The 25,672-nt window shown below is 40.9% G+C and overlaps 1 protein-coding gene across 1 annotated transcript in view; it reads left to right on the top strand.

Annotated features, from left to right (window-relative positions):
• The window catches only part of KIF13B (kinesin family member 13B), a 200,386-nt gene that overhangs the window by 94,175 nt on the left and 80,539 nt on the right, over positions 1 to 25,672 (top strand). Inside the window, exons 13-18 of the mRNA XM_070415506.1 lie at positions 2,441 to 2,575; positions 12,475 to 12,605; positions 20,678 to 20,764; positions 22,096 to 22,286; positions 23,772 to 23,982; positions 24,863 to 25,025. Coding sequence (XP_070271607.1) covers positions 2,441 to 2,575; positions 12,475 to 12,605; positions 20,678 to 20,764; positions 22,096 to 22,286; positions 23,772 to 23,982; positions 24,863 to 25,025 — 918 coding nt within the window. The remainder of the gene's footprint in view (positions 1 to 2,440; positions 2,576 to 12,474; positions 12,606 to 20,677; positions 20,765 to 22,095; positions 22,287 to 23,771; positions 23,983 to 24,862; positions 25,026 to 25,672) is intronic.

Below are 25,672 nucleotides of genomic sequence, written 5' to 3' on the forward strand. Positions count from 1 at the left end.
TTAAACTGGACCGGAGGGCCGGAACAAAAGCATGGATGGAGTGTTTGTGTGAACTAATATAAATTCAAAGTAAACATCATTACATAAAAGGGTACGGTTTTTTTTTTTTTTTTTTTTTTAGTTTTATTCATTTCAAATGGGCCGGATCCGGCCCTCGGGCCGTAGTTTGCCCACGGCTGCTTTAGACCCTAAAGTCATGCAGTACTTTACTGTTGTTCAATTTTTGTGTGAACAGTTTTATTACCTAACTAGAGGCCCATTGCACGAAGAGATTTGTGCAATAGGCCTTCCCTTCTCCTGGCTGCTGGCACCGGTTTTCCTCTGGCACCCGGGACCCAGGCCTTTGCTCGGGCCCAGAGCCTTCCGTCTTTGCTCCGCCGCTTTGTGCCTATGTATGCAAATTAACCGCCATCTTTGTTGGGTTAATTTGCATACTCTTCTGATTGGCTGGTGGGTGTAGTGGAGGGACGGTCAATTTACATGTTTGTCTATTATTAGGTAAGATGAGTGAGTAAGATTCTCAAGAAAAAAGGCCTTGCTTTTTGTTTTTCAAGTAGGTGTTCAATAATATTTTTGAGTAAACAAACAGAACTCAAGTTGACTAATTTCTAAGCCCAGTGACATACCTGTGATACCAAACAATCTCTTATTTTCATTTTTTTCTACTCTTGAAATCAAAACCTGGAAATGATCAGGAGTTAGCAAGTATGTTTCTTTTCATTCTTGGGATAATTCTTTAATTGCCTACCCAAATTCCTATGTAAAAGAGCCTTGCCTTAGAAAGGACTACACAAGATAAGTCAGAATTGCTCTCCTCATTTTAGGAACATGTTCTTTATCAAGGGTAATCATTTCTTAGAACTGAAAGCTGAAAACTCTAATGTCTGATGCTACACCAATCAGAACTTCTAAAAAAAACCCGTAGTGTTTTTTTGTTAGAAGGGAGACTTGATTCAAAAACCCAGAAACAAAATATCCCAACTTTTGTAATAGTATACTTCTAGGCGAAATGTATTGACTGGATTGCAGTGGCCATGTAAATTAGGATGGTATCCCTAGAAACAGCAAGATTCTGAAGCTGTGAGTTAATTATACTGCATATTTATTGTGTGGCCCTAATTAAATGACTTCGCATGTTTTGTCTTTCCCCAGAATCAAAAGTCCTTGGTGGCAGTGACTCATTACAGCTTGCTATTTAAAATGGCCAGACACCTTTCTCTGCCCCAATTCATACACCTTAATTATAGAGCATCAGTTGCAGGATTCATATGTATCCATTCATATGCATACATTCATATATTGAGGATTCAGTGACAGTAGGCACAGAAAAAGAAACGTTCATATCCTTATGAAAATAGCACTTGAGTGCATATGCAAGTTTTATTTTGATAAATTTATAAGACCAACGTTTGAGTGCTCAGTGTGTGTTATGCTTTGAGCTGGGAGTACATAGTGGATAGATAGGATGCATGCCACGTAGAGAAATGGGCAAGTAAACAGTTACCAGTTGAGAACAAGTGTGCTCCAGCTAGAAGACACAGGTGTAAAGTCTCTTATGCTAAATAGAGCATTCTCCACACTTGCAGGGACCTGGAAGATGTTCCATGCAACTGTAGTATAGGTTTTGAAAGTAGGAGTGACAAGATGTGACGATGGGAGTACATTAAATAGGCCAGATTGAAGGGCCTTGTGGACTTCGCTGAAGGAGTTTGGCTTTCATCCTGGCTGGGGAGTCAATGAGGCATCAAGTAGAAAGTGTGTTGAAAACTTGGCTGTTTAGAAACATCACAGTTGAGTAAAACAAATGTACATTTGCTCATATGTACAGAATTAAGTAAGAAAGATGAATTCAAGATGTTATTTTCAAGAATGAAAATTGAGAACTCAGTATACTTGGTTGTTATTTGTAATGGCTTTATTTTTCAAAATGAAAAACTTAATAAAGTAAAATAACAAACATTACATAGTTTGGAAAGAGAAAAAAATGCAATCTATGTATATAAAAGCCTAAGTGACTGGCCGACCGTTCGGTAGCTATGACATGCAATGACCACCAGGGGGCAGACGCTCAATGCACAGGCATGGAACATGGAACAGACTGATGAATCTCAGAGGGAAGGGGGGAGGAGGAAAGGTAGGAAGAGATTAACCAAAAATCTTACATGCATACTAGAAGCCTGGTGCACGGGTTTGTGCACTGGCAGGATCCCTTGGCCTGGCCTGTGGGGATTGGGCCGAAACTGGCTCTCCGACATCCCCCGAGGGTACCTGGATTGTGAGAGGGTGCAGGCCAGGCCGAGCCTCTAGTAATCTATAATGCCATGTTCAAAGTTAACATATTTGACTTACAAGGTTATTCAATAATTACTCTAACATAATATCCTTTATATCTCACTGCATCAATAGCTATGGAATTAATATTTCTCTAATACCTTTACAGGAGCGGCAGAAACAACTTGAAAGTCTTGGAATATCTCTTCAATCTTCTGGAATTAAAGTCGGGGATGATAAATGTTTCCTTGTTAATCTGAATGCTGATCCTGCTTTGAATGAACTTCTGGTTTACTATTTAAAGGTGAAGTAATAGTCTTTGCTACTATTTCCTGTCACGAAATAGAACAGTGTTTCACAGCATTTTTTTTTTAAGTTGGAGAACTACGCTTATTCAAAATAATGAATTAGCCAATTGTTTTTATTTGAATAAACTGAAGTGTAGAAAAATCTTGGGTTTCTGGAATAGTTTCCCTTTTTATTTTTTGAGTGATGTCATTCAACCTTGTAATATAAACAATGATATTCTGATATTATTTCTAACAAATTATGTAGCTTAGCTATTATTCTTTAATTTGATTTATACCAGATTGTTAAATAGACTACTTTAAAGCTTAAGGAATGACTTAAAACTGATTCATTAGTAGACTGAACCTTTTGTGGTTTATATGAAGCATGCCTTTGTGTGAGTGCTTTGTTAGCTTACAAGAGGAAATGTTTGAAGAAAGTTATATTCATAGGATCACTTGATATGAAAGTTGTGTTTCCAGTAACTCTTAGGAAAATTTAAAAATTTGGATTATCAACTTATAAAAAAAAGAGAGAATAGGTCACTTAGAGACTGGAAGGGTCAGAGTGTGGAATAGGAATAAAACAAATACTGTTGTACATTGAAAGCTATAAATAGTGGGACACACCAGGAAGAAGACAAAAGACAAATTTATGAATCCTGAGATTACATAAATCATGAGGAGTGACCCCAAATTGTTTTTATCAAGCCCAGAGCGTAAGTGAGTTATATAATGGACTATATGATTCTCACAGGAGGTTAATAAATATTAGGAGGAAAATTTCCCTCCTCATAATATGTGTGGTTTTAACTAAGGTGACTAGGAAAGTAAAGATAATGAACTGGTAAACTTGGAAACTGCTTTAAAATTAGAGAATTGTGTGGTTTCATTTCCAAAGAGACTAAAGAGTTCATGACGTATTGGCTAGTTTCCCAGTTTTTTTCAAAGATATCCTGGGATAACTACATGGTGTAATTTTGAATACCATGTTTTATTACTGGTATTATAACTGTGGTTAAATCATGTCTTTGATACATACAATCTTGTGGGTTATCAGGTACTTTGCTGCTGTGGGGGCAACACTGTGTTTCTAGCCACATCACTATTTAACAGAAGTTTGATCTCAAGTCCTTTGCCATCCCCTATAGATGCTTCCTCTAAAATGGAAGTTTTCTCTGTCTGGCTACCTCACAGCGTTCCTGTGAGGATTAAATGAGATTGTATATATAGAAGCTCTATATAAACAGAAGCACTATACAAATATAAAATATTCCACATATCATTTTCACATTTGATATTTTCTGTGGTACTTTATGCACGTTATCCTTGTCTATTGAAAAAATATGATGTAGTATTCTCTCTCTCACTTCCTCTCTCTCTAAAAATCAATTAAAATTTTTTAAGCCCTGGCCAGTGTGGCTCAGTTGGTTGGGCATCATCCCATGCATGGAAAGATTGCTGGTTTGATTCCTGGTCAGGGCACATGCCCGGATTAAGGCTCAATTCCCTGTAGAGGCAGCCAATTGATGTTTTCGCTCTCACCTCAATGTTTCTCTCTCTCCCTCTACCTTCCTCTCTTTCAAAAAAATCAATTAAAAATATATGATGTATTATCACATCACTTAATGTGCTTCTAGACAGTGTTGGCAGCATTTTGTTAGAATGTCAGCTGTAGATATTTACATCTTTAGGAGAGCTACAATATTAGAACAGGACTTGAAATATTCTGCCCTTTTTACTTCTCAGAACTACGAATTCTTTCTCTTTCTGATATGGCGAATTTCAAATTGGAAAACACAAACACAGACACCCCAGAAAAAAACTGATTCATATCTGTTTCTTAACTAAAAAGTTAAACAAAGAAACTATTTAAAGGCTTTTGGAGGGTAGTCAAAATATTTCTGGCCGCCTTGTGTGGAGGTGCTGGGATTCTGTTTCAGACTGTGTAGTGAACCTTGCTTTGGCAGGATTTGAGGCAGGGTGGATTTCTTCACTGTCCAAGCCAACCCCATGACGAGAGTATATTCATGACCAAGCACATTCAAAAGGATGATCTCAGTCCAAGAATAGTTTTTGCTTCGGTAAAGCTATACCGTGATGTGGGACGGATGAATTCGGAGGCTGTGTATTTTGTATTTTTTTGCTTTCAAATTCTCAAGTCAATAGAGATGCTGGGCAGATGACGTAACATCTCTGGGCATCCCACTTGTAAAATGAGGGCACTGGATTAAAATATCTCTAATGTTCTTTTTAGTTCCAAGTTGTATGGTTCTCTTCCAGAACAGTATCTTCCATTTATTTGTTCTGTCCAGAACTGGCAGAGGTGAGGTATGGGGCCAAACCCTAGATTAGTGATGGCGAACCTTTTGAGCTCGGCGTGTCAGCATTTTGAAAAACCCTAACTTAACTCTGGTGCCGTGTCACATATAGAAATTTTTTGATATTTGCAACCATAGTAAAACAAAGATTTATATTTTTGATATTTATTTTATATATTTAAATACCATTTAACAAAGAAAAATCAACCAAAAGAATGAGTTTGCGTGTCACCTTTGACACGCGTGTCATAGGTTCGCCATCAATGCCCTAGATAGAAGATAACTCACAAGATAATTTTGCAACTTATTTGCATGTACAGGCAATCCGTGCTTTACATAGTGATGATATACATAAATTCTAGTCGCCATGATTTAGTAAATAATGTTGGTACTGCCCCCACTCATGAGATTCTAGATGCACAGCCAGAAGAACATAGTGAGGGCGAATTTATCAAGGTAAATAGTGAAAGTGGTCGTGATGATAAAGATGTCTCAAGGGAGTGCGCCAGACAACACTTAGATAAGGAACTCCCATAGATATTTTGCAACATTGAAAGCACAAAAGATAAAATGATAGAAGTTTAGAAAGGAGTATGACAGTTTGCCAATACATGGACCATAAGTTCACTCCGTATTGTAAGTTATGTATTGAGAAGATGGCAAGCACTGTTCAGACAACTCTGGATAAGCTTTATATAAAGAAATATAAAATGCTTTAAATTTCAGTGAAGCATCCTAAATAAATGTTTCACTAGTTTTTCATTTCCCTGTACATTATAGCAATAAGAGAATTCTTAATGTTTTTATAGACATTTTTAAAGGTCATAGGATAATTGCAACTTTCCCATTGATTAGTAAGATCTCCTTACACAGTTATTTTTATGTCCTGTGCTCACATGCAAAGCAAGACCTGCCTGAGTTCTGAGGTAAACTTGGAGATTCATTCCAGCATGAGCCAAGCTTCTAGAGGGAAGAGCTGCTTCCCTCACCTTACAAACATTATGGTAGTAATATACTTCCCACCCTTAAAAAGCTTTATGAAGACATATTAGAAAAAGAAGGGGGTGGTGGTTACCATCCTAATTCAAACATGCAGGGATGTTCATAGTTAATATTTGGTATTTTTATCTGTATCCTCTGGGTCTATCCCCATATGTATGTGTATGGATTTATACTGATACATATTTTTAAATTATAGAAATGGGATCATAGTGTGATTGAGTCCAATCACGCCTCTGAATCATCCACCAAATCTTTCAGGAGAGCTATTTTGCTTATGTAGTTCTGGGTCTACTCTTTTCACAAGTCAGCTATTTTTTAAAGGAATTTTTAAAATTTTCAACTACAGTTGACATACAATATTATATTAATTTCAGGTGTACAACAGTGATTAGACATGTATATAACTTATGAAATGATCAACCCAAAAGCCTAGTACCCCCTCTGACACCATACACACACGCAAGTCAACTATCAATGGATGGGAAAGCAAGGGTGGTTCTGAAGGATTTGAGGCATATTATACCTATGCACACTTGATAAGGATTTGTACCAGTGATTTAGTAGAAGCTTCAAAGCACATGTTGACCCCATAGCATAGCTCCCATTGAAAGAAAACTTCATGTTGTTATCTTTGCTAATCACTAATTGAGGTGATCAGAATGGCAGGGGCAGCTGTCATTCAGTGTTTATGGAGCTGTGTACCAAGCTTCAAGAAACCCAAGATGAATAAGAAGTTGTGGCATGTTAGAAGTTCTTGGATGGCAGCAGTTTGGATCATCTATTTTAGTATTTGAATGTAAAAAACAGGCAGATAACTTTTCTTCCTTCTCTACCTCCATTCCAGAAAAGCTGTCTTCAGAGTCTTGGTTATGTTGAGCAAGAGTGAGTTCTTGGTTAAAGAATTTTTAAAAAAATGTTTTTATTAATTTGAGAGAGAGAGAGAGAGAGAGAGAGAGAGAAACATGGATGAGAACGAAACATCAACATTGATCAATTACCTGGCTACCTCCTGCACGCCCCCTGCTGGGGATTGAGTTTGCAACCCGGGCATGTGCCCTGACCCTAAATTCAACTGGTAACCTCCTGGTGTGTGGGTTGATGCTCAACCACCATTCTTTAACAGCCTGAGCCACACAGACCGGACTGTTAAAGAATTTTGATTATTTAGGTATGTAAAGAGTAACAAAAACTTTTTTGCTTATTATCCCTGGCATTCACTTACTTTTCCCTTCAGAAATTGAGAATATTGATAAGGTTGAGGGACTGCACAGGCTATACTAATATGCTGCTTTCCCTGATTGCAGGAAGGGAAAAGCCACACTGTGCTATGTCACTAGTGAACATGTCCTGTCTCTCTCCTTTATTTCCCCACCCTTTAGGACTTAGCTGATCAAAGGGAGAGTCTCAAGAAAGCCACATAGGTAGTTCATTCATAAAGGAAGCAAGATCCAGTAAATTCATAGAATAGTTAACTAATCATCTCCAGTGAAATTAAATATAAATGAAGAAAGGTTAAAAAGCCATTTCTATTTTTTATTGTTTCTGAGATTTTAAAGCAATATTTTGTTTGCTAAAGTTTTCCCTAAAACTAGTATATTTTTTGAATTTTTGAATTTTTATGAATTTATTTGAGCCAAACTGACAACATATGCCAAGGAGCAAGATCTCAAATGCTCCCTAAAACTAGTATTTTTAAAGAGTCGTTCATTATACTCATATATCACGTAGAGACTAAAAGCCTATCCCTGATTAACTTTTATTTTAATTACCTTGTACCTTCACAGAATTTAGCTACTGATTAGATAAACTTCTATACCAACCTATGATAAGTTAATTTTTTCCTCATTGGTATTTTATTGCAGTGTTTAGAGCTCTATAGGAAGAACTTATCAAAAAGCTTATTGTTTAACTTGTTTAAACATCAAAGAGTAAAGCTTTGGCAGAATTGAGCTTTTGGAACTTGATATTTGAGATTTTAGCAAATCATCATTCAAATTAGGATAGATTATAACCCTAAATGAGATATTTAAATAGTCATTTATAGTGTAAGCTCTATAATTAGGACCTCTCCTGTTTTTTGGCTCTAGTGGCTCAGTGCTCAGCTCAAAATAGGTGCTCAATATATTTGTTGAAAAATATAATTTTTCATTTAGAATTTGGACTAGATAAGTACATGTTTGAGTTAATATCTTATCTCTGAGAATTTTAAAAAAATTTATTGCTGAGATTATTACAGATGTTCCAGCCCTTTTTACCCCCATTGCTTCCCTCCACCTGGCTCCCGCCCCACCCCAGGCCTTCACCACCCTATTGTCTGTGTCCATAGGTTATACATATCCTATATAATAAATAACTAATATGCTAATTAGACCAGATGGCAGAACCACCTTCTGGAACAACCTTCCAGAGGACTTTCCAGAATGACCGGTGGGTGGGGCCATGAGAGGCCAAGGCAGCTGGGGCTGCGAGGGCCAAGCCCCTAGCACAAATTTTGTGCATTGGGCCTCTAGTATGCATATAAGTTCTTTGGTTAATCTCTTCCCGCTCCCCTCCCCCTTCCCTCTGAGATTCTTCAGTCTGTTCCACGTTTCCATTCCTCTGGTTCTTTTTTTTTTTTTTTTTTACTCCTCACCTGAGGATATTATTTACATTGATTTTTAAAGAGAGTGGAAGGGAGAGGGAGAGACAGAGAAATACCAATGTGAAAGTGACACATCTATTGGTTGCCTCTGACATGCTCCCCCAACCTGCAACCGAGGTACGTGCCCTTGACCGGAATTGAACCTGGGACCCTTCAATCCGCAGGCCAATGCTCTAGCCACTGAGCCAAGACAGTGAGGGCTGGTTCTATTTTATTCATCAGTTTATTTTGTTCTTCAGATTCCTTGTTTGTTTATTTTGGTTTTTAGATTCAGTTGTTGATAGATATGTATCCGTTGCCATTTTATTATTCATGTCGTTTTTTTTTTTCTTTTTCTTAAAGAAGACCCTTTAACATTTCATATGATACTGGTTTGGTCATGCTGAACTCCTTTAGCTTTTTCTGTGAAGCTCTTTACCTGACGTTCAATTCTAAATGATAGCTTTGCTGGGTAGAGTAATCTTGGTTGTAGGTTCTTGCTATTCATCACTTTAAGTATTTATTGTCACTCCCTTCTGGCCTGCATAGTTTCTGTTGAGAAATCAACTGACAATCCTATGGGTGCTGCCTTGTAGGTAACTAACTGCTTTTCTCTTGCTGCTTTTAAGATTCTCTCTTTGTCTTAACCCTTGGCATTTTAATTATGATGTGTCTTGGTGTGGGGCTCTTTGGGTTCCTCTTGTTTGGGACTCTGCACTTCCTGGACTTGTATGTCTATTTCTTTTGCCAGGTAAGAGAAATTTTCTTTCATTATTTTTTCAAACAGGTTTTTAATTTCTTGCTCTCTCTCTTCTCCTTTCTGCAACCTCATGATGCAAATGTTTCTCCACCTCTATCCCCAGTACTGAAAAGGATTCCACAGGCACAATTAGGACTCCTGCTAGAATTTCCCATGGGAGGGGGAAAGTGATTAGATGTAGAAATGGCCTAAGGCCAGTGCTTTGGGGCATTTTTCTTTTTTAGATGATCTTTTTCTCCTTGGATTCTTTTTTTTTTTTTTTTTTGGAATTTCTCTCCACCTTTTGTTTGGTGTTATAAGACAGGGAAGGAGGAACCCAATTGGGGAATGGAGACAGACATGGAATAGATTCTGCTATTGAATGTCACAAAAGCATTACTTATAGTTTACACCTGGTCAAGCCCTATTCTCCAGGTTAGGAAAGTATGTGATTGGCCATGAAGCCTCAGCTAAAAGTGAGCAGTAGACATTTTCTGGAATGTCCTCTGTATTATATATATATTTACCTTGAGCAGGGGTCCTCAAACTACAGCCTGCGGACCACATGCAAATACAAATATTGTATTTGTTCCCGTTTTGTTTTTTTACTTCAAAATAAGATATGTGCAGTGTGCATAGGAATTTATTCATAGTTTTTTTTTAAACTATAGTCCGGCCCTCCAATGGTCTGAGGGACAGTGAACTGGCCCCCTGTTTAAAAAGTTTGAGGACCTCTGACCTTGAGGATTGAACAGGATACCATGGCACAGTGCTGGATCCCAACCCTTTGTTTCCTTGGAAACACCACTGCAATGTTGTTGAGAGAAGAAACCCCCAGAAAGAGGGAAGTAAAAATACCAGAAGGGAAGAGGCCTTTATATTAGATTGAGATCCTAGATGACCTGGGAAGAACTAGAACTCAGAATATAATTAGAAGTGTTACCAGCCAAGAAGAAAGAATCATCTTTTGAGTCTGAAGGGAAGGTTAAGGGAGATGATAGTTCATTTATTTTCCTTTTATATTTACTTAATGCCTTTATGTGTAAGGCCTGTGCTAACTGCTTGTGTTACAGTGGGGGGTAGGTGTGGCTGTTCTCTGCTCTCATGGAGCTTCCATGTTAGCTCTGGAGGTGACAGAGCTATGTCATCTCTGACATGGAAAGTCAGAGCTATGTAGGAATTCAGATGTGAGAGTGATGGGTGGCTATTTCTGATAGTTCAGGATTCACCTCTCTGAGGATATGCCCATAAAAGCTGAGATAGAAATGGCAGGAAACTACCAATATCAAGAACAGGGGAAGAACATTTCAGACAGAAGAAACAGCCAGTGTACTCAAAGACCAGGTAAAAGGCCAATGTGACTGGGTGTAGCTCCAGGAGAGAGAGAGTGGGGGATGCTAGCATAGGGGCTGGGGGCAGATCACAGTGTTTTGTAAAGCCTGGTAAGAATTTGGATTTCATTAGACCTTCAAAAGGAAACCACTAGAGAGTTTTAAATAGGGGGATCACATGATCAGCTGTTGTGGTGGGAGTGGACGGGGGTGGGTGAGTAGACATAGAAAAATAGTAGGAAGCCCCTGTGTTCACCCAGGCAAGAGACTAGGATATGACAACAGAGGTGGGGGAAATGAGCTGATTTCTTATATGTTTTGGAGGGGGAGTCCATACAGATTTCCTGATTGACATGGGGTGAGGAATTAGACTGATAAAGGATAGAGAGGACTTGAAGATAGCATTTTAGCTTTTTAGTTGCCTAACTGGGTAGTGGTAGCGCCATTATTTTTGGGGAAAGGAATAGAGTCATTATGGGGGTGGATTGGGGGTGGAAAAGGCTCTGCTTTGGCCCTTTCACTTTGAAATGTCTTCAGACAGCCAGGTTCTTCCAGGTTGGCAAGAAATAACGGTGACTGAGACTAAGATTGTGGTCGTAGAGGTGGGGAATAATGGAACCCAAGTCTGTAGTTCTGGGTTGGTGATTTAATTTATTATGTAGACAGTATTTAAAGCTCATGGGACTGGATGAGATCCTCCTGGTCAAAGGTCAGCCACCTAGGCCAAATCTAGCTTCTGGCCCAGGAGCTAGATAGTACATTGTTTGGATAGTTGAAAAGAAATCAAATGAATCTTAATATTTCAAGCACCTGAAAATTATATGAAATTCAAATTTAAGTGCTCATAAATAAAGTTTTATTGGCAAGTAGCCACACCTAGTCATTTGCATATTGTCTGGCTACTTTCACATTACAGGGCAGAATTGAGTAGTTGCGTGTGACTCACAAGCCTAAACTATTTCATATCTGACCCCTGACTTAGCGGAGTAGAAGGAGAAGGTGGCCTAGGACACATCCAGGTCATGTGAACATTTAATCATGGATGACAGTCAGATGTTGAAATGCATAAGAGGGAGCTTGATTTTTATATCCATTTTCTCAGTAACCTGCAAAAAGTGAGGCTGGTGATTGGAGTGTAGAGAATTGAGTAGTTAGGGGGTCTACAGTGAAAAAAACACACCTGTCATATCTCTTATGATGTTTAAAGAGCTATGTGATTCATAAAATAATTTTAGTCTTTTTAGTTTCTTACATTTGAATAACATTTTATCTTTATAGTTGACTTATCTTAACTGAGACCAGGTAAGTGATGTGCAATTTAAGTACGTGTAGTTTTCAGACCAATATTTTTGGTACATCTTTGCCCTATGGCTCATGCTCTGAGAGTAGCATAAAATATTTGGAATCAAAATTGCATTGGAGCTCTGGAGTTTTGCTCAGTGGTTAGAGTGTTGCCTGTAGATCAAAGGGTTGAGGGTTCAGTTCCTGGTCAAGGGCATGTACCAGCCAATTGATGTGTCTTTCTCATGTCAATGTTTCTCTCGTCCTCTCTCCCTTTTACTCTCTCTAAAAATCAAAGGAAAACATATCCTTGAGTGAGGATTAACAACAACAAAAAAAGGTTACAATGGAAAATAATGATTATCGTAGAGGCATTAATATAAAACTATAGTTTTCAGTTTAAAAGGTATAACTCAACTCAGTGTATTATTCCCTAAAGGAAATAGAACTTGTCAAATGATTTTCAGAGAAAGCCAGAAATTCCCCATGCTATTCCATTTGCTTTAAAAATCTCTTAGCTAAGGTAATGGATTGATTAATATAAGAAGGCTCAGAGTAGATTATTTTACTTTGTATACATGTAAGAATATGGTATTAATCAGTGTATTTGATTCCTTTGTAGGAACATACATTGATAGGTTCAGCAAATTCCCAAGATATCCAGCTGTGTGGCATGGGAATTCTTCCTGAACACTGTATTATAGACATCACGCCAGAAGGCCAGGTTATCCTGACTCCTCAAAGGAACACCAGGTAATGTACTTTAATTAGTATTAATGTCACAATAATTTTTAAAAAATATATTTTATTGATTTTTTACAGAGAGGAAGGGAGAGGGATAGAGAGTCAGAAACATCGTTGAGAGAGAAACATCGATTAGCTGCCTCCTGCACACCCCCTACTGGGGATGTGCCCGCAACCAAGGTACGTGCCCTTGACTGGAATCGAACCCGGGACCCTTCAGTCCCCAGGCCGACGCTCCATCCACTGAGCCAAACCGATCAGGGCATGTCACAATAATTTTTAAGAGGAAGAAAGTACACCAGTTGGAGGACATTTAGCCTTGCTTTGCTTTTAAGTTCACTTAGTGAAGATATCCAGTAATTTTGTAGGTGGCGGGAATGGCATCAGAAGTTATACCAGACCTGGGTTCAGCAACCTCAGTACTTGAGTTCTGGCGAGGGAAGAATTCACAGCCAAGACTCAGACTATAAGAAAACATTTATTTGGAAAATCACAGAGGTAGAAGAAGTAATTCGTAGAAGAAATGGGCTTAGGAAATAAGTTTTAGAGGCAAAGGAAGAGCTCTAGGAACTTGGGAGTGAGGAAGGTAATGGTAAGACACCTGGGGAAGCTGGCGGGGGAGAGGCAGGGGAGGAGGAAGGGAAAGGCAAAGGCATGGGCGGGCTCAGGAGAGGGAGAGCAGCTGGGTCCTCCTTTCTAAGGTTTTAAGGGTAGAGATTTTAGGGGAGGTCCCAGGAGAAGATCTCAATAGACTATTCAGCAGCTTTCCAGGTGTATCCTGTCATGGTTGGGGTCTCCCTTGATTGATTGCTTGGCACCAGGGCAGGGGTCATTATTCAATGCATCTGGTCCTGAGGTCAGCCTTGATTGTGGTGTTGCTTGTCTGGTTTTGCTGCTTTTCTGGAGCTGAAATAAAACTGAGGTCTAGATGTTATCTCTAGGGAGGAAAGGTCAGGGGGTCCAAACTGCATGACCAGCAATATGCTAGGGGACAAAAGGTCACCCTGGGGACCAGGTCCCACCCTACAATTGTCCTTTGCTAGGCTTTCCACCCTGTACCAGCCCATTGTCTTTGCTCTGCTCATGTCTAACTGCCTCCCACAGTTAGTTACCACATTCTTTATGTTAACTTTTTAATCTCTCTTAAACCCATTCCTTCCTCTCTACCGCAGCTTATTTATATAAGGCCCTCATCAGATCTTGACTAGAACCCCTGCCAGCACCCTGATCTTTTTCCTGCTCTACCCACTGTACAGCCAGGTGACTTTCTACTCTTTTTTATACAAAATTCCTTACATCCCTCCTATTTTTCTCCTATTCCTCTGCCTCTTACATTTCTTAGGTCAGCTAACTTCTAAAGCTCTGTCATTATCTACTTTGGGAAACTTCCTGTTTGGTCTAAATTAAGGGCCCCTATTATCTATTCCCAGTGTATCTTATGTTTCTGTGTTGTATTCTTATGGGCTGTTAATCTTTATTAACCCATTGGACTGAGAACTCTTGGGAGACAAGGATCTTTCCTTTTTACATTCTCTAGCCTTAGCATCTACACTAATAAAAGAGAAACATGGTAATTAGCGTACGACCGCTACCCTTTTCATTGGCTAATCAGTGAGTATATACAAAGTAACTGTCAGCCAAGATGGCGGCCGGCAGCCAGGCAGCTGGAAGCTAACAGGAGGCTTGCTTGCTGTGGACTCCAACGTTCCCCGCCGGCCTCTGAGCTTCAGTTGGAAACATAGTAACATTTATAGAAGATAAACAAAAGCCCAGAAACCTCCTGTCAGTCAGCCGGGATCTCAGAGCTAGAGTCGCAACATTGTTTCGAATACAGAAAACAAAGGCCAGAAACCTGCTTTCAGCCGAGCCTCAGAGAGAAAGCCGGCTCTCAGCTCCAGTGACAGCCATAGAAGGTAAATAAATGCCAGAATAAAAAAAAAAGAAACAAAGAAGAGGTTTGGAGCTTCAGTTGCCCGCCAGCCTGAAAACAGCCCTCAGCCCCTCACCCAGACTGGCCAGGCACCCCAGTGGGGACCCCCACCCTGAAGCAACAAGATGGCGGCTAATTTGCATACTGAAGGCAGGCGGCAGCAGGCAAGGCTGTCCGCGGTCTGGGACCCGGATCTGTGACCCTGCCGGGCGGGATCAGCGGAGCCTCGAGGCCTCCCAGCACCGGGATCAGCGTGACAGGGGGCAACGCCCCAACCCCCTGATCAGCCCTGCGGCTCTGTGTGTGACAGGGGGCAGTGCCCCAACCCCCCCCCCACCCCCCCCACGGGCCCTGCTCTGTGTGAGACGGGGTAGAGCCATACCTCCCCATCGGCCCTGCCCTGAGTGTGACAGTGGTGGCGCCCCAACCTCCTGATCGGCCCTGCTCTGTGTGTGACAGGGTGTGGCGCCCCAACTCCTCCCCCCCCCCCCCCCCCCGCCACGGACCCTGCTCTGTGTGTGACAGGGGATGGTGCCCTAACTCCCCTATTGGCCCTGCTCTGTGCGTGACAGGGGAGAGCTCCTCAACCCCCTGATCAGCCCTGCTCTGTGTGTGACAGGGGAGCTTCCCAAACCCCTGATTGACCCTGCTCTGTGTGTGACAGGGTACGGAGCCCCAACCCCCCTGATGGTCCCTGCTCTGTGTGTGACAGGGGGCAGCGCCCCAACCCCCTGATGGGCCCTGCTCTTTGCGTGGCAGGGTGTGGCGCCGCAACCTCCCCATCGACCCTGCCTTGAGTGTGACGGGGCAGTGCCCCAACCCCCCAATCGGCCCTACCCTGAATGTGACTAGGGGTGGCATCGCAACCTCCCCATCCGCCCTGCTCTGTGCATGACAGGGGGCGGCGCCCCAACTCCCCAATCGGCCCTGCTCTGAGCCCGAGCAGGGGCTGCACCTAGGGATTGGGCCTGCCCTCTGCCACCCGGGAGCAGGCCTAAGCCAGCAGGTCGTTATCTCCCGAGGGGTCCCAGACTGCCAGAGGGCACAGGCCGGGCTGGGGGACCCCCTCTCCCCCCCACCCCCCCGAGTGCACAAATTTTTGTGCACTGGGCCTCTAGTGTAATATAAGACTAGAAAGTAAGTGCTCAGCAAGTAATGAATGAATTAAGAGGCATAACATTATTAAATGCTGTTTCCTTAGCTATGAAACTGTTAACTATCTTGTTATATAACTGTCTAACTTATAGGTGACTAGAGGCCCGGTGCACAGAATTCATGCACTGGTGTGGGGGGGTGGTGGCCTGCGGGGATCAGCCCGCTTTAGAAACGTTGCTCATCCCAGTCAGCCAAGCGGTATTCCCACTGTGGGAGTGCACTGACCACCAGGGGGAAGCTTCTGCATCTGTACCCTGGTGGTCAGTGTGCATCATAGTGACTGGTTGATTGGTTGTTCTGGTAGTTCTGTCATTCAGTCACTGGACTTTTATTATATAGGATGGTTAACTGACATATTGATCTGAATTTTGATCCATTTCATCATGTGATATTAAAAAATCATTAGTATCATCACTAATTTCATCTCTAAAGTCTGTATATTGGGAAGCTATTAAGCTCCTGCTGAAGGATATAGGTGAGAAAGGAAAAGAAAGAGCAAGCCTGGCCGGCATGGCTCAGTGGTTGAACACGATCTATGAACCAGTTCACAGTTCAATTCCCAGTCAGGGCACATGCCTGGGTTGTGAGCTCGATCCCCAGGGTGGGGCGTGCAGGAGACAGTCAATCAGTGATTCTCTTTCATCATTGATGTTTCTGGCTCTCTCTCCCTTTCTCTCTGAAATCACTAAAAATATACTAAGAAGAAAAAAAAAGAGCGGAAGCTGGCCTGGCACTTCCAGCTCTAGGGCATGTTATTTTCCTATTAAATAACTGCACAGAATACACCCTCAGGCAAGGTCACTCTGTGTGATAATAAAGTAAGACAAAGCAGGCTACATAATAATTTTGTTTCAGCGCAGACCAAAGCCAAGGTCACTGTGCCACACACAAAATAGCAAACCTCTCCTCTTGGCTGACATGAGCCACTCCTTCACTCATTACAACTTTATCCTCATTCTAGTCTCCCTTCTATAGGTAAGATTTCTAAAAATAGCTCATCATAGAAATACTCCTGCTTTCTGACAGCATCCCATGTATAGAGAACCCCCACTTCTTTACACCTTCTCTCAGATCATCCAGCTAAAGACCCAATCCTGCAACAAGTCCTCAACACCCTCTCGATGATGCCCCAGGCTTTCTAAGGCGTGTCTTTTTCCTTTGCATGAGTAATAAACCCAACTTGTTCAACTACAAGAATATTCCTGTGGTCTGTAGTTGGAGGACGTTGACATAAGTTTTCCAAAACTCACTTGAAAGCTTGAACTTTGCAGTTGGCAACAAGTACTGTCAGTTGTTTTCCTCACAGTGAAAGGCTGGCTTTGTTTATTTTCAAGAAAATGTCTGCCAAAAGACCACTTTGTATATGTCTTTGACTCAGACAATCATCATACTTTGGAATGCATTAAAGCAGTGCTTTTTGTGTACTTCTCATTTTGTCACCTGTGTTTAAAAAGTTGTGTACTCAAGAGTCAAGATTTCATACAAGTCATAATTTTTACTGCTTTGTTAAGAACATTCACAAACAAAACATTTTTTTGTTTTTAAATATATTTTTTAATTCTTTATTGTTTAAAGTATTACATATGTCCCCTTTCGCCCCCATTGACCTCTACTCAGCCACTCCCACCCCCCAGCACATGCCCTCACCCTCCTACTGTCTGTGTCCATTGGTTATACTTATATGCATGCATACAAGTCCTTTGGTTGATCTCTTACCTCCACTCTACCTTGCACCCTCCCGTGCCTACCCTCTGAGGTTTGACGGTCTGTTCGATGCTTCTATGTCTCTGGATCTATTTTTGTTCACCAGTTTATGTTGTTCATTATATTCCACAAATGAGTGCGATCATGTGATATTTATCTTTCTCCAACTGGCTTATTTCACTTAGCATAATGCTCTCTAGATCCATCCATACTATTGCAGATGGTAAGAGTTCTTTCTTTTTTACAACAGCGTAGTATTCCATTATGTAGATGTACCACAGTTTTTTAATCCACTCATCTGCTGATGGGCACTTGGGCTGTTTCCAAATCTTAGCTATGGTAAATTGTGCTGCTGTGGACATAGGGGTGCATATATTCTTTCTTTTTGGTGTTTCTGATTTTTTGGGATATAGTCCAAGAAGTGGGATTACTGGGTCAAATGGTAGTTCCATTTTTAATTTTTTGAGGAAACTCCATACTGTTTCTACAGTGGCTACCCCAGTATGCATTCCCACCAGCAGTGCATGAGGGTTTCTTTTTCTCCATATCCTTGTCAGCACTTGTTGTTTGTTGATTTGTTGATGATAGCCATTCTGACAGGTGTGAGATGGTACCTCATTGTCATTTTGATTTGCATCTCTCCATGATTAGTGACTTTGAGTATGTTTTCATGTCTGTTGGCCTTCTCTATGTCTTCTTTTGAAAAGTGTCTATTTAGGTTCTTTGTCCATTTTTTGATTGGATTATTTATCTTTCTTTTGTTAAGATGTATGAGTTTCCTATAAATTTTGAAGATTAAACCCTTATCGGATATATCATTGGCAAATATGCTCTCCCATGCAGTGGGCTTTCTTGTTGTTTTGTTGATGGTTTCTTTTGCTGTGCAGAAGCTTTTGATTTTGATGTAGTCCCATTGTTTATTTTCTCCTTAGTTTCCATTGTCCTAGCTGCTGTATCGGTAAAAATATTGTTACAACATACATCTGAAATTTTGCTGTCTATGGTGTTTTTAAATTTTTATTTTATTATTTTTTAAGTTGATTTTAGAGCAAGAGAGAGAGAGTGAGAGAGAGAGAGAGAAACATTGATTGGTTGCCTTCCACATCACCCTCTTGAACGGTGATCAAACCTGAAACCCTTTGGTGCATGGGGGGACACTTTATTCAACTGAATAACCGGTCCAGGGCAACAAAACATTTTTCTTTTTTTTTTAGATTGTGATTGTGTAGCTGTGAATGACCAAATGACTATGAGTAATGTTTGGTGCCACTTCCTTCATTTGTGCTAAAACGTGAGAATCGAACTGTGACCTCTTGGTTCATAGGTCGATGCTCAACCAGGGAGCCACGCTGGCCAGGCTGCTGTAGCTTTTAAGAATAAGTCTACATATGCCCTAGCTGGTGTGACTCAGTTGGTTGGGTGTAGTCCCATTCACTGAAGGGTTGATGGTTCAATTCCTGGTCATGGCACATGCCTGGGTTTCTGGCTAGATCCTCAGTAGGGGACATGCAGGAGGCAGCTGATCAATGATTCTCTCTCATCATTGATGTTTCTTTCTCTCCGTTTCTCATACTCTCTGAAATCAATAAAAATATATTTTTTTCAAAATAGAGAAACAACCACAGTATAATGCCAGCGAAGTACTTTGGGAACTTAAAGAAAGCAAGGTACTGTAGGCTGGTTTATACTTTCATGGGAAGTATAAACCAAACTGGGCTTTTGAGAGCTGAGTAAGATTTGGGGGGATGGAGAAGAATGGGAACCCTATTCCAGTTTGTAGGATGGGTATAAACCTGGCTTTGGAGGAAGAGTCAGCCATGTTTAGTGGACCAAACCTAAAGGTTTTTGTTAGTTTGTTTGTTTTTCTGGAGGTGAGAGTTCACTAGAAGAGAGAAAGGAGGAGATAAAGAGGGCTTCCTTTTATTAGACCTTTAATGTTAAGTTAAAGACCTTGACCTTTAGCCCGAGCTGGCTTGGCTCAGTGGATAGAGTGTCGACCTGCAGACTGAAAGGTCCCAGGTTCAATTCAGGTCAAGGGCTCATGCCTAGTAGGGGGCTTGCAGGAGGCAGCCAATCAATGATTCTCTCTCATCATTGATGTTTCTATCTCTCTCTCCCTCTCCCTTCCTCTGAAATCAATAAAAATATATTTAAAAAAAGAAAAATAAACAACTTGACCTTTATCCTCTATCTAAGCAAATGAGTTATTCAGCAGAAGAGAGGCATGATGACACTAATTCCAGGAATACCATTTTTATAGCAGTATGTATGAGTTTCTATTTATTTCCTGCCCTCTCCAAATTCTTCATTTTATATCCTTCTACCCACCATTTCTTCTGTTTAACTCCATTGTCAAGGTAAACAGTCAGGTGGAATTGACAAATCTTCTATGTATTGATAGGATATGAGCATTTTTCTATGCTATGGCCAGTTACAGAAGAATTTAACATTGCTCTCATTTCTTATTACTGATATCTATACTTCTAGCATCCCCTTGGTTGACTGGCTTTTTTTTAACCACGAGATTGGACATGCTTGTTTTAATTGTAATGTATACTGCTACCATCTTCCTATTTTTGCCTGTAATCTATATATATAAAAGCCTAAATGACCAGTCAACTGGACAACTGGATGACCAACTGGTAGCTATGATGCGCACTGACCACCAGGGGGCAAATGCTCAATGTAGGAGCTGCCCCCTCCCCCCCATGATTAGTTCACTCCCACAGTGGGAGCGCTGCTCAGCTGACCGATGGGCACCAGATGGGCATGAGCTGGGCTCATGGCTGTAGAGCACAGCTGCAGTGACGGGAGCCTCTCCCGTCTCCGCAGTAGTGCTACTGAGCCACGGCGTCAGCAGCAGTGGTGGCAGGCACAGCGGGGCCTGGATGAGCGGGAGCGGCTCGGTGCCCAGCCCTGGGCTTGGACTCCTCCCCGGCCACCTGCCACTTCACACACTACTACATCCCCTGAGAGGTCCTGGATTGTGAGAGGGTGCAGGCCAGGCTAAAGGACCCCACTGGTGCACAAATCCATGCACCAGGCCTCTAGTGTTATATAACAAGTTTAGAACTTTGAAAAACAGAGGATAATTATTGTACTTAGTACCATAAGCATTTTAGGTAAGTAAGCAAAAAAGTAGATATAAATAATAAAATTCACCAAGGGCAGGTTTTATTTTGGGGAACTGATTAATACATTTTTTCTAGTAACCATATCTCTGTGGTCCTAGAAAATTAAAGGAGAAAACGTGATCATTATTGTTTATATGTTTGACCTCTTCTCTCCACAGAACATTTGTAAATGGCTCTTCTGTGTCCAGTGCTATACAGCTACACCATGGGGACAGGATATTATGGGGAAACAACCACTTCTTCAGGTATGACATTATTCATGGGTCTTAAAGAGGATTATTAAAGACTATACTCTGAAATAAAAGAATATATATTGAAAAGTGGACATAACTCCATAAACTTTATATATTTTAGTGTATAATATTTACTTATTTTCTATATGTGTATTTATATACTGTATTCATGGTAGGGCAAAAGTAGGTTTACTGTTGTTCTTATGGAAAATAATATAATAATTAATAAATAATAATACAAGAATAAACTTTTGTGTACTCACAACTGTAAACCTACTTTTGCCCCACCTGTATATATGTTTGCTTGTAGCCCAAGAAACATATGAACCATACACTCAGGAAAAATGGTTTACTTACACATTTTTTCCTTTTTATTTCTCAGTAGATGATTATTTTGCCATCTGCTATAAAAATTAATTTTTTTCTGACATGCTTATCTTTGTTGTTTTCTTAAAAATTTATAAATAGGAATTGTATTACTTTTAGCTGCAATTAGCAGCAAACTTGACTGTAGTAACTTAAATAGTTTATTTCTTTGACAAAACAAGAAGTCCAAAGGAAAATGGCTGTTGGCATTGGCTAAGCCCCTCAAAAATGTCATGGCAGAAGTCTTGTCATTGTCCTGACATTTCTCATGGTCTGACGATGGCCACACCATTCCAGAAGTCTTCTCCAAGTGCCCAGCAACCTTCCACTTAGGTCTCATTTGCTGGAATTTGCTTCTTGGCTGAGAGGGAGGCTGGCTGTGCACACATTGTTTCTCATACAAAATTGGTGTTGTGTTGGCAAGGAAAAGCAGCTGGATATTGTATAAAATTAAAACCCAGTCTGTTTCTCTTCCTGTAATTGGTCACTGTGCTTCAGATATCAAACTGACTTTTCTTATAATTCGTGAAGATCCTTTGCTTGTAGGCCAGATGATATTTTGATTATTGAAGAAAGGGTAGAGGGGTACAAAATGTGTGGAAATATTATTTTTTTCTTATCAAACTAAATCAAGTATAAATTTCTTGGCTTAGTATTCAAGCCTTCATACTTTGGTTAAGTTGATCTTTTCAGAGTTATTCCTCACAACTAATGCTATACAAATTTTGTGTATTCCTATGTTGTTTCATTCATAACTTCTCCTAGCTTGTAATAGTTATGTGGCATTGTATCATACTCTCTATTGTAATTATTTGCATGTACATGTGTGTTTTCTTTCTACTACTCGAATATAAACTGAGTATAGTAATCACCTTATATTTACATGGTATCCCCTTGGCCTCTAACAAATGCCAGTATTGAATGAATGAAATGAATGTGTATATCTTTATTTTAAAAGTGATCTTTTTTTTCCCTAGATTGAATTTGCCTAAAAAGAAAAAGAAAGTAGATCGAGAGGACGAGGAACAAGATACCTCCATGAAGAATGATACCAGTTCTGAGCAGCTGGATGTAGACGGAGACTCCTCCAGCGAGGTATCCAGTGAAATCAACTTCAACTATGAATATGCACAGATGGAGGTTACCATGAAGGCTCTGGCTAATAATGGTGAGCAGATCTGTTGTGCATTTTAGAATCTGTTTTTAGATTGAATTAATTTTTTTATTTAAGTAGGGTTGGTATATGATCTTATATTGGTTATATTAGTTTCAGGTGTACAATATGGTGATTCAACATTTTTACACTTTACAGTGTGAACATCCCCTAATTCTAGTCACCACATAAACTTATCACAATATTATTGACTATATTCCCCTTCCTCTTTTCACCTCCCCTCCCCCTTTTCTGGTAACTATCTCTTTGGTCTCAGTTTCTTTTAAAGTTGGTGGAGAGTTAAAAATGTTTATAACTTAGATACTTTAAATGTTAACAACAAAAAGGAATTATTTAGTTGTTCTCCTTACGCTATCCTTTTCATGTCTTTGGTTTTAATTTATTACATTTATAAAAACTTGATTCTTTCTGCCTTGATCTAGAAAGCACTGCAAACTATGTCCTCATTGATAGAATTTTTCAGGTTTGAAGCTTGATTATCACTGGCTCATTATTGTAGTGGATTTCTGGAGCATTAAACAGTCTCTTAGGTTACGTGTAGAACTAGTAGACCTGCTTCTTCTGTATGGAAAGTAGTTTGGCATAGATCTGACAGAGCAGAAGATAAGTAATTGAGAGCAAGGAAAGCTAAGTTTATTCCAAACTCTCTTTAAAAATCTTATTTTTATTAGGATGACAAACAACAATCTTATATAATAAAAGCCTAATATGGAAATTGTCCCCTTGGGCGGTCGTTCGACTGGGAGTTCGACTGGGAGACCAGGAGTTTGATGTGCGCTGACCACCAGGGGGCGGCATGGAACATGCTGGGCGTTGGCAATGTGCTGCGATCTCTTGCCGGCTACCTGGGGGCAGGGGTGATAGGGATGGAGGTGCGGTGAGAATGTGGGGTGTCCACCAAGCTCACTCTCACTCCCCCTGCTACCCTTCCCCTGGGATGCAAAGGCTCATGCATGGAGGAAGCCCCCATGCTCAGGAGCTGGGTGCCCGTGAGGAGCCTGCCCTGCCCCCGTGCGGCCTCTTCCTGGTGAGCTGGGCCACAGCTGGCCGGACTGCAGGGGCTGGTCAGGCTCCCTGTGGGTTCGTGCAGGAGCTGGCCTGCTAGGCCGGCCAGGAGAGAGCACGCTGCCCGCCCAGCCTTCGTGCAGCACCATTGGGTGGCCCAGAGGCCCACGCTGCACCCCGGGTTGTGGTGTCCGGCTGCGCTCACCACATCTTTGCATGGCAACTTAGGCGCCGTGACTCAGGTGGAAGGGGGCATGCAGGAGCCTGGGGGCTCAGGTGCTGCCCAGGGCCCAGAGGTCAGCTGGGACCTGCCCTTCCACGACAGATGCTCATGCTTCAATTGCAAGGCCTAGGGACCGCACCCGTGCACGAATTTTGTGCACTGGTCCTTTAGTATAGAATAATACTTGAAATAGATTGTGTTGTATAGTTTACCTTTTATTCATTATTTACCTTTTTAAAAATCATGTCTAGATCCAATGCAGTCAATATTGAACAGCGTAGAACAACAGCACGAAGAAGAAAAACGATCCGCATTAGAGCGCCAGAGACTTATGTATGAGCATGAATTGGAGCAGCTACGAAGAAGGCTGTCTCCGGAGAAACAAAACTGTCGCAGCTCGGACAGGTTTTCTTTCCAGTCCCCCAGCGCTCAGCAGCGATTGAGACAGTGGGCCGAAGAGAGGTAGGTGGTGCCTTGGGCCTTTATTATAAGTATAACATATGCTTATCACCTTTAACCCACCTAGGTTAAGATACAAAGTGGAAACATATAGAAAATACTTTAGAAAGAATCATATTAAAAGAGAGTGGCACAGCTAAGTACCACTTGGCATTATCTTTTTTTTTTAAAAGGAAATTGTCCATTTATATTGACTTACTTAAAGCTGCCCATGTTTGGTGCTGCCCTGTTTTTAGTTTGTATGGCTTTTGGATGTGGATAAACAAGTATTTGTGTTTAGAAGTTACACTCTATTATTGTATTATACTTTAGGTTCTGGAGCTTGGGTAGATGCTTTTTAAAAAAAGAAAAAAAAAAGAAAGGTGGTTATCTGGACTGATTAGCTCAGGTAGGTAAAGCATGGTGCTAATGAGACTCAGATTGCAAGTTTGATCTCTATGCTGGCTAATTAGCATTGCACTAAAATGTCTTATTCGTGGTTACAGACAGTACTTAACTAACCTCTTGCTATTCAGAGTTTGGTCTGCAGACATGCAGCATCTCTGTCACCTAGAGATTGATAGAAATAGGACATTTTAGGCCCCTCCCCAAACCTACTGAGTCAACATCTTCAGTTTATCAAGACCCTCAGTTGATTTGTATACAGTCAAGTTTTGGAAGTATTCTAGGGCCTGTGTGTTACACCAGCGAGAGCCAATGCTTATAACATAGCCCAGATACAAGCGCATGCATGGGTCGGTGTCAGTGATGTATTCCCTGTGTGCGAAAGACCGTTGTAAAGCTTGGTTGGCAGTTTGGCATTAACATGTCATGTACTGTATAATATTCTCATGTGCTGCTTGATGGTTATCTCTCCCTCCCCCTATTTTTTTTTTTTTTAAAGAGAAGCAACACTGAATAACAGCCTGATGAGGCTAAGGGAACAAATTGTTAAAGCCAATCTGTTGGTGAGAGAAGCTAATTACATTGCAGAAGAACTGGATAAAAGAACAGAGTATAAAGTAACCCTACAGATTCTAGCCTCCAGCCTCGATGCCAACAGGAAGGTGAGGTGCCCATTAATGGAAAAATAGATATTGTTGAATAAAGCTGCTTTATATTTCACTAGTGTTTATTTAAATACCAGTGGGTTTGGCCTCATCCCTGTCTATACCCCCACATCCAGATCTTTTTACACTTGTCCTCCTCTGTTTTTTGTTTTAGTTTTTATTGATTTCAGAGAGATGAAGGGAGTGGGAGAGAATCATTGATTGCTGCCTCCTGCATGCGTCAAACTGGTGTCCTCCTGGTTCATGGGTCAGCACTCAACCACTGAGCCACACTGGCAGGGCGAGAATTATCTTTTAATATTCTATGTGTAGTTTGAAAGATTTTACTCACTTAGAACTTTATTTTGCTTGTTGGTATTTGTAGGACAAACCATGGGTGCAGTTGGAATTCACAGATGAAAAATACTAGAGGAAAGGCAGTCATGGTGAAAGGTACAGGGCTCAGTTTCTTCTAGAAGACTAAGAAGAGCAAGGCTGTTTGTGTCGAAAAAAACAACTGGGGCTATTTTTTTCCCCATTAAGCATGACTGCAGCCCTTTTCTGTGTATCCTGGCCTGGGCTCTGTTGAAAGGAGCAACCCGCCTAGGGCACAGGTCAACACCTAGAAGTGACTCTCTCCTGGACACCTGATATAGTGTGTTTAT

This window comes from Myotis yumanensis, unplaced genomic scaffold (genome assembly GCF_028538775.1).
Source record: "Myotis yumanensis isolate MYYU_CA2020_CCGP unplaced genomic scaffold, mMyoYum1.0.hap1 SCAF_5, whole genome shotgun sequence".
NCBI classification, from domain to species: domain Eukaryota; kingdom Metazoa; phylum Chordata; class Mammalia; order Chiroptera; family Vespertilionidae; genus Myotis; species Myotis yumanensis.